This window comes from Chlorocebus sabaeus, chromosome 23 (genome assembly GCF_047675955.1).
Source record: "Chlorocebus sabaeus isolate Y175 chromosome 23, mChlSab1.0.hap1, whole genome shotgun sequence".
NCBI lineage: Eukaryota > Metazoa > Chordata > Mammalia > Primates > Cercopithecidae > Chlorocebus > Chlorocebus sabaeus.
Genome location: NC_132926.1, coordinates 49,053,028 through 49,062,762, shown reverse-complemented (window position 1 = coordinate 49,062,762; position 9,735 = coordinate 49,053,028). Strand labels below are relative to the sequence as shown.

Genomic DNA, 9,735 nt, shown 5'->3' with positions numbered 1-9,735 from the left:
CTCACTACATTTGCCAGAGACTCAACTTCCAGAGTCCTGCCTTCAGGCAGGACTAAAAATAAAACTCTTTAAAAGTTAGTCTCCACTTTGCCATTGATTCTGTTTTTTGTTTTTTCTCACTCTGTTACCCAGGCTGGAGTGCAGTGGCACACTCATGGCTCACTGCAGCCTCAACCTCCTGGGCTCAAACTATTCTCTTGCCACAGCCTCCTGAGTAGCTGGGACTATAGGGGCACATTACCATGCCCAGCTAATTTTTTAATTTTTTTGTAGAGACGGAGTCTTACCATGTTGCCTAGGCTGGTCTCACACTCCTGGACTCAAGTGATTCTCCCGTCTTGGCTTCCCAAAATGTTGGGATTAGAGGCGTGAGCCACTGTGACCGGCCTGATTCTGTGTTTTTGAGTGAAATGCTTGACTAGAAGAACTGAGTTCCTGCTCTCTCTACTTCTCCAGTCATATTTTTAACAGCCATAATAGTAAAACTCTAAAATTGGAATTTCTTCAAATGTCTTTACACCTCAAATGGAATAAGAACTGGCATTAAATAAAACAGTAAAGAGATAACAGAATTTTAAGCTTGTGAGCACAAATTGTGAGTTTTATTTAACTGCAAGTGATGCAACCTATGTAACACATTCTTTTCTCATCCGTGTTCTTTAACTGCTAATATTACCTTTACAGAGACAAACATTATAAAATGTACCTGATTGGTAATTTATTAACTCTATCTGTCAAGTGATAATATTCTGTAGGCAGCCTTTGAAATGATGTTTTGAGAATTTATTTACAACCATTGAACACAGATGGTTTTGTAAAACTGACAATTATAGGCTCCTTAAACTCACAACATACATATATTTTAATATTTAAATAGCCTGTTTTCTTCAAAAGTAATTTTCTACTGCTTTTTCATAAAAATATAAAAAAGACAACATTTATAGTTTTAAAAACCTATATTTAACCCAAATCAAATTTTTTCTACAAATGATACCTCTTTCCAAAAAGTTAAAAAGACATCACAGAATACTGTGATGTTAAACCAAAGACTCATCACAATAACAGCATTTTACTTTTAAGAAATATTGTGCAGTATTTCCTTTTTGACCTTTCATGCTAGATTTCAACTATGTATAGCCTATGTAAACACACCAGATTAATCCTAGTCATTCAAATATATGCAGTAGACTGTCATATATATGACCAGTTACCATACAAACTGTCATAACGTGTTTTCAAAAATAGCAAAGGCAATATTTTATGAAAGCTTAAAAAAAGCTTTTAATAAAAGGTGACCAACATTGCCCTAATTTTCAGTAAAAATTACGTCTTCTTCCTACTTTTCCCCCTGCTTTGAATGGTACCTTTTATTGCATGTTAATACACAAAGATATTTCTAGCACTTCTACTTGAGTTAGCCTCTTACATGGCTGCTTTCTTTTCTGATACACTGACTTTTGTCAGAAGGCACCAATATTAGACTCCTAAGTAGTTTCAAATGTTTTGTCCCTTTTTAGGTTCCTCTAGAATAATTTTCCTCAGAAAAGGATAACTTGAAAAACTTAAGGAACCAGAAGAAAATGAATGATATAACACAGTAATTTGAAACTTATAGCATTCAAAAACTATAAATATATTAATAGGCTCCTTGAACATACTACTTAGGACAAAAAGTCAGATAACTTTCTGAACATAAATGTAAAAATAGAGCATATTTATTAACGGTAGGAAAACTAAGCTTACAGTAACAACATATTATATCTTACATAACACACAGCCAAAAGCATTAGAAATTCACTGCCAGATGTCCTGATGCACCATCCTGAAAATACGTCTGATACATACCACCAACATATATAACAAAGTATGGCATTTATTTCACAGAGAGAAAAGATAGTTTCATCACACAAACAGATTTGCAGATTTCAGCTTTAAGTTCTAGAGATATATTTTAAAGATAAAAAAGAAAAACAAGATTCACCCTTCAAATAAAAAAGTCTCTCTCTATAAGCCATTATTAATACTCTTTATGCTCTTACAATGTAAAACATTGAGAAACTTTTGAATTCTAGAAATGTTCACCAGTTAACCTACTTGGCCTTAACATATTCTAAATTCCCTTTCAAGAATCACAATAATGTTTTCAGTCCATCGGTCCAATATGGATGGAGCAACTCTATTTCTTTTTCTTCTTCTTTGGTGGTTCATCGTCAGAGCTGCTATCTGTGCTGGTGCTGCTGCTACTGGAAGAACTGGAGTCTGAGTCTGAATCAGAGGAGGAGGAAGAGGTTGTGGAGGAGGCTGAGGATGAGGAACTAGAGGAGCTTTCATCAGTGTCACTGTCCTCTGAGGAGGAAGAGGTAGATGTTTCTTCACTCTCTGATGAAGAATCACTGGCAGAACTGTCACTGCTACTGCTACTGGAACTGGTTACACTCTTAGACCTATTAGACAATACACAGTTATATACATGGGAAGGTGACATGTAATAGAATGTTAAAAGTAATTTCATTTTTTTTTTCTTTTCAGGATGGAGTCTTGCTGTGTCACCCAGGCTGGAGTGCAGTGGCATAATCTCAGCTCACTGCAACCTCCGCCTCCCGGGTTCACGAAATTCTCGTGCCTCAGAGCCTCCCGAGTAGCCAGGATTACAGGCGTGCACACCCACGCCCAGCTGATTTTTGTATTTTTAGCAGAGATGGGGTTTCACCATGTTCATCATGTTGGCCAGGCTGGTCTCAAACTCCTGACCTCATGATCCGCCTGCCTCAGCCTCCCAAAGTGCTAGGATTACAGGCATGAGCCACCATGCCCGGCCAAAAGCAATTTCATATGATTCCGTTTATAAATATGCTTATATACTGAAGCTTTGCTAGCATGTTATCCTTAGGTTTGATGTTTTGGAGATTGCCTAACTGTTGTAAACCACAGCTCCTCTCTCTACAAGGCATTGTTACTTCAGCAACTTAACTCTCTTGGATGGAATTCAAGATAAGCATATCTACTATATTACGTTTCAGAGGGAATAATGTTAGAATAAAGCTGCAGTATAACAATTGGGTTTATTTAAACCTCACGTAGCATAGCTGATGACTGTTTCGTCATCTTTATTTTAACTACTTTGGACTAGATATGGCGGGCCAATAATTTCCTACCAGTCTATTAACACTTCCTATTCTAAGCCAAGGGAAGACAATTATTTATTGTTCCCAGGTATAAGGACTCTAGAAAGTTGGAGTAAAAGGAGAAACAGAAGCAATGCATTTCCAGACAGGTTAAAAAAAGGAACTTATCAGAAAATAGGATGATTATTTAATTATAAATTGCAATAAGAGACTTCAGATCCAAATCTTATAGCTATTTTTTTTGAGACAGAATTTGCTCTGTCGCCCAGGCTGGAGTGCAATGGCATGATCTTGGCTCGCTGCAACCTCTGCCTCCTGGGTTCAAGCAATTCTCCTGCCTCAGCCTCCTGAGTAGCTGGGATTACAGGCATGTGCCACGACACCCAGCTAATTTTGTATTTTCAGTAGAGACAGGGTTTCCCCATGTTGGACAGGCTGGTCTCGAACTCCTGACCTCAGGTGATCCACCCACCTCGGCCTCCCAAAGTGCTGGGATTACAGGCATGAGCCACCGCGTCCAGCATAGCTATTATTTTAAAATCACCTTTCCCATCCCTCCAGTTATCTATAAAACACTACTAAAACCACACATACCTTTTTTTCTTGGCCTTTCTTTCCACATTGGTTTCTCCAATGCTGATAAACACGAGGGGGAAAAAAGCTCCTGTTAATAGAGTGATTATACACAGCTCAGACAAGCCCTTCTGCTATCCCCCAAACCATTTTACTCTGGGGAAACATTCTGTCTTTTTATCACATCTAGAGTACAGTATTTCTTATTATAAGCAAGTGGAAAGTCTGCTATTGTAGGATGTATATGGTACATGCAGTCAACTTAACCAGCATTTAAGCAAGATAACATATCTTAGCACCTGTATAAAAGTCAGGTAGGTTAGTAGTTAAGATGGTTACTTTTTAGTCTGAAACTGAGGCTGACATAGCTATATCACTACTTACTGAACAATAGAACAAAGCAAATAGCACAATAGCCGTAATTTGTAGTTTGAGTTCTCAGAATCATATAAATAGCTATTTCATAATTTTTCAAAAGCAGCCCTTTAATTTAAAATATTTCTTTTTCTGTATGTCCCCCAACTGTTGAGTTATTTACTCTTTTTTTTTTTTTTTTTTTTTTTTGAGATGAAGTCTTGTTCTGTTGTCCAGGCTGGTGCAGTGGCACGATGTTAACTCACTGCAACCTCCACCTCCCGGGTTCCAGCAATTCTTCTGCCTCAGCCTCCTGAGTAGCTGGGACTACAGGTGTATGCCACCAAGCCCGGCTAATTTTTATATTTTTAGTAGAGATGGAGTTTCACCATACTGGCCAGGCTAGTCTCGAACTCCTGACCTTACGATCTGCCCACCTTGGCCTCCCAAAGTTCTGGGATTACAGGTGTGAGCCACCCTGTCAGGCCGAGTTATTTACTCTTTTTTTTTTTTTTTGAGATGGAGTCTCGCTGTCGCCCAGGCTGGAGTGCAGTGGCGCAATCTCGGCTCACTGCAAGCTCCGCCACCAGCGTTCACACCATTCTCCTGCCTCAGCCTCCTGAGTAGCTGGGACTACAGGCGCCCGCCACCACACCCGGCTAATTTTTTGTATTTTTAGTAGAGACAGGGTTTCACTGTGTTAGGGTGGTCTCGATCTCCTGACCTTGTGATCCGCCCGCCTTGGCCTCCCAAAGTGCTGGGATTACATGCGTGAGCCACTGCGCCCGGCCGATTTACTCTTTAAAGACCAGAAATTTGGCCAGGCGTGGTGGCTCAACCTGTAATCCCAGCACTTTGGGAGGCCGAGGCGGGTGGATCACAAGGTCAAGAGATCGAGACCATTCTGGCTAACATGGTGAAACCCCATCTCTACTAAAAATACAAAAAACTAGCCAGGCGTGGTCACGGGCGCCTGTAGTCCCAGCTACTAGGAGGCTGAGGCAGGAGAATGGCGTGAACCCAGGAGGCGGAGCTTGCAGTGAGCCGAGATCGCGCCACTGCACTCCAGCCTGGGCGACACAGCGAGACTCCGTCTCAAAAAAAAAACAAAAAACCAGAAATTTAATACTTCAAAACTATGTTCCCTCACATTATTTATAAAGAATAAAGTCTGGTAAATCTGAACGAAAGGGACAAATGGCTTGCTGCTACTATTCTGTCAAACAACATGCATACTAAAGCAGGTTTTTAAATTACAGAATTAGGCCAGGTGCAGTGGCTCACACCTGTAATCCCAGCACTCTGGGAGGATGAGGCGGGCAGATCATTTGACATCAGGAGTTCGAGACCAGCCTGGCCAACATGGTGAAACTCTGTTTCTACTAAAAAAATACAAAAATTAGCCAGGCTTGGTGGTGCACGCCTGTACTCCCAGCTACCCAGGAGACTGAGGCAGAAGAATCTCTTGAACCTGGGAGGCGGAGGTTGCAGTGAGCTGAGATCGCACCATTGCACTCCAGCTTGGGCGACAGAGCAAGACTGTCTCAAAATAAAAACAACAACAACAACAACAAGAAAAAACAGAATTAATTCTATCACCACTGTCCTGAAAATTTAACTTTTTTTTTTTCTTTTTGAGACAGGGTCTCACTGTTACCCAGGCTGGAGTGCAGTGGCACGATCTTGGCTTACTGCAACCTCTGCCTCCCAGGCTTAAGCAATCCTCTCACGTCAACCTCCAGAGTAGCTGGGCATACAAGCATGCACCACCAAGCCTAGCTAAATTTTGTATTTTTTGTAGAGACGGAGTTTTACCATGTTGCCCAGGCTGGTCTTGAACTCCTAAGCTCAAGCAATCTGCTCATCTCAGCCTCCCAAAGTGTTGGGATTACAAGTGTGAGCCACCACACATGGCCAACGTTTTTATCTTCTGGCCTTCTCTATATTTCCTAGATAATGCTTCCATCCTTATTTCCTGAGTCTCCAAACATAAACATGTATTCATGTAAAGTTTTTTACACAATGGAATTACTTACTGAATTGTCATTTTGGGAGTAAAATAAGAGGGTGAAGTATACTTATTAAATTATAACTGAATCAAAACTCAGCAATCTTTTTTTTTTTTTGAGAATGGAATCTCCCTCTGTTGCCCAGGCTGGAGTGCAGTGGCATGATCTTGGCTCACTGCAAGCTCCACCTCCCGGGTTCACGCCATTCTCCTGCCTCAGCCTCCTGAGTAGCTGGGACCACAGGCGCCTGCCAACATGCCCAGCTAATTTTTTTGTATTTTTAGTAGAGACGGGGTTTCACCGTGTTAGCCAGGATGGTCTTGAGCTCCTGATCTTGTGATTCACCTGCCTCGGCCTCCCAAAGTGCTGGGATTGCAGGTGTCAGCCACGGTGCCCGGCCAGCAGTCTTTTGTTTAACAAAGCCAGATTTATGTAATTATATATGTTTTAGACCAAAATACTTGTGAGATACAATTAGAAAAACGTAAATGTCAAAATAAAATTTTATTTATTTATTTTTTGTAGAGGTGGGTCTTGCTATGTTGCCCAGGCTGGTCTCAAACTCCTGTCCTCAAGTGATCCTCCCACCTTAGCTTCCCAAAGTGCTGGGATTATAGGTGTGTGCCTAAACTAGAATGAAAATTTTCATAACCCATATTTCATTCTTTAGGACAGGGGTTTTCAAACATTTTTTTGCTTACATTCCTAATAAAATAATTTCTGGAAAATTTGTACTTGCAATTCTAAGTTTCAGTATTTGCAAAGCGCATGTTACATAAATATTATAAAAAGTTCTACAATAATTTAATACCTATTATTCACATAAGAACATGTGAACATGTTTAACAGTTGATACTTTTTTTATTTTTTATTTTTAGGCCGAGTCTCATTCTGTCGCTCAGGTGGGAGTGCTGTTGCGTGATCTTGGCTCACTTCAACCTCCTCTACCTCCCAGGTTCAAGCAATTCTCCTGTCTCAGACTCCTGAGTAGCTGGGATTACAGGTGCCCGCCACCATGCCCGGCTAATTTTTGTACTTTTAGTAGAGATGGGGTTTCACTATGTTGGCCAGGCTGGTATCGAACTCTTGACCTCAGGCGATCCACCCACCTTGGCCTCCCAAAGTGTTGGGATTATAGGCGTAAGCCACCACACCCAGCCTTTTTTTAAGGAACAGGGTCTTGGCAATACTACTTAGTTCAGGGCCTGGTGGCTAGGCTGGCTCTCTCCTTTCCTGGCGGAGGCTTCTGCCGCAAACATGCTCTGCCAGATCATGGGTCAGGCCTAGAAGCATGTGAAGCTGATCCCCCTCTTTGTATTTATTGGAACTGGAGGTACTGGAGCAGCACTGTTTCTCTTGCATCTGGCATTGTTCAATCCAGATGTTTGTTGGGACAGAAAGAATAACCCAGAGCCCTGGAACAAACTAGGTCCCAATGATCAATACAAGTTCTACTCAGTGAATGTGGATTACAGAAAATTAAAGAAAGAAGGTACAGATTTCTAAATGAAATGTTTCACTATAAAGCTGCTTTAGAATGAAGGTCTTCCAGAAGCCATCTGCCCAATTTTCCACTTAACCAGGAAATATTTCTCCTCTAAATGCATGAAATCATGTTGATGTGGCCGGGCGCGGTGGCTCAAGCCTGTAATCCCAGCACTTTGGGAGGCCGAGACGGGTGGATCACGAGGTCAGGAGATCGAGACCATCCTGGCTAACATGGTGAAACCCCGTCTCTACTAAAAAATACAAAAAACTAGCCGAGCGAGGTGGTGGGCGCCTATAGTCCCAGCTACTTGAGAGGCTGAGGCAGGAGAATGGTGTGAACCCGGGAGGCGGAGCTTGCAGTGAGCTGAGATCCAGCCACTGCACTCCAGCCTGGGCGACAGAGCGAGACTCCGTCTCAAAAAAAAAAAAAAAAAAAAGAAATCATGTTGATGTAATCTACTGGAGATTACACTGATTAATAAATAACTGAAAGTTGAAAAAAAAAAAAAAAAGAAACAGGGTCTTGCTATGTTGCCTAGACTGGTCTTAAGACTCCTGGCCTCAAGTGATCCTCTTATCTTGGCCTTCCAAAGTGCTGGGATTACAGGCATGAGCCATAGCATCTGGTTGATAGTATAAAGTTTAATAACTATTACATTAAAACAAATTCATTGGTAATGTATATACACGTGTGTGTGTGTGTGTGTGTGTGTGTGTATGTGTGTATATATATATATTTTTTCTTGGTGAGATAGAGTCTTGCTGTATCACCCCAGCTGGAGTGCAGTGGTGTGATTTCAGCTCCCTGCAACTTTTGCCTCCTGGGTTCAAGTGAGCCTCCTGCCTCAGCCTCCCAAGTAGCTGTGATTACAGGGCGCACCACCGCACCCAGCTAATTTTTGTATTTTTAGTAGAGGCAGGGTTTTGCCACGTTGGCCAGGATGGTCTCGAACTCCTGACCTCGAGTGATCCACCCACCTCGGCCTCCCATAGTGCTGGAATTACAGGCATGAGCCACTGTGACCAGTCCGGAAATGCATTTCTTAATGACAGATTTTTTTCTAGTTTATGTATCTATAAATAAATATTTCTTCGTAGTAGAATGTGACCAGGTTCGGCATCAATTAAATTCCTATTTTTAAATTTTATTTTTTCAATAGAGATGGCTCCTGGGGAATTAATTCTTATTATTTTTTTTTGAGATGGAGTTTTGCTCTTGTTGCCCACGCTGGAGTGCAGTGGTGCAATCTTGGCTCACCACAACCTCTGCCTCCCAGGTTCAAGCGGTTCTCCTGCCTCAGTCTCCCAAGCAGCTGGGATTATGGGCATGCACCACCACGCCTGGATAATTTTGTATTTTTAGTAGAGATGGCGTTTCTCCATGTTGGTCACGTTGGTCTCGAACTCCCAACCTCAGGTGATCTGCCCGCCTCAGCCTACCAAAGTGCTGGGATTATAGGCATGAGCCACCATGCCCAGCTTAATTCTTATTTTTAAGTGTTACATATTTAACCTAGAGAAACCCTAATCTAAATAGATTGATTGGAATGGAAAAACTTTTGTTACTTCCCTATCACTCAATTCTCTGCATTCCATCTGTTATATTCCACAAGTCACATAATAATATACCATTAAAATATATTTTTTAATTGACAATTCAATTAGGTCCTCTTCAATTTTGTTTAGGGAAAAACCTTAAAAAAGAATTTACTCTCGGCTGGGTGCGTTGGCTCACGCCTGTAATCCCAGTACTTTGGGAGGCCGAGGCGGGTGGATCATGAGGTCAGGAGATCAAGACCATCCTGGCTAACATGGTGAAACCCTGTCTCTACTAAAATTACAAAAAGTTAGCGGGGTGTGGTGGCATGTACCTGTACTCCCAGCTACTCTGGAGGCTGAGGCACAATCACTTGAACCTGGGAGGCAGAGGTTGAAGTGAGCTGAGATCGCACCACTGCACTCCAGCCTGGGTGACACAGCGAGACTCTGACTCAAAAAAAAAAATTTTTACTCTCAAAAATTATGGCCAGTTGGGCACGGTGGCTCACCTCTATAATCTCAGCACTTTGGGAGGCTGAGGTGGGTGGACTGCTTGAGCTTAGGAGTTTGAGACCACCCGGGCAACATGGCAAAATCCCATCTCTACCAAAAATACAAAAAATTAGCCAGGTGTGGTGGTGGGCACC

The 9,735-nt window shown here is 41.8% G+C and overlaps 1 protein-coding gene and 1 pseudogene across 7 annotated transcripts in view; one reads left to right on the top strand and one right to left on the bottom strand.

Moving 5' to 3' along the window:
- Nucleotides 1–572: 572 nt before the first annotated feature.
- The window catches only part of ZCCHC10 (zinc finger CCHC-type containing 10), a 31,451-nt gene continuing 22,288 nt past the window's right edge, over nt 573–9,735 (bottom strand). For 4 of the 7 annotated variants that reach the window (XM_008014408.3, XM_038007952.2, XM_008014407.3 and 1 more), the window contains 2 exons: nt 3,720–3,761; nt 573–2,444 (listed from right to left, as the gene is read on the bottom strand). In XM_008014408.3, the coding sequence (XP_008012599.2) occupies nt 2,177–2,444; nt 3,720–3,761 (310 nt within the window). In that variant the 3' untranslated portion in view covers nt 573–2,176. Of the gene's footprint in view, nt 2,445–3,719; nt 3,790–9,735 lie in introns of all 7 variants that reach the window. The other 3 variants (XM_038007959.2, XM_038007964.2, XM_038007972.2) reach the window with 1 other exon arrangement.
- LOC140709972 (cytochrome c oxidase subunit NDUFA4 pseudogene) lies at nt 6,729–8,065 on the top strand (annotated as a pseudogene).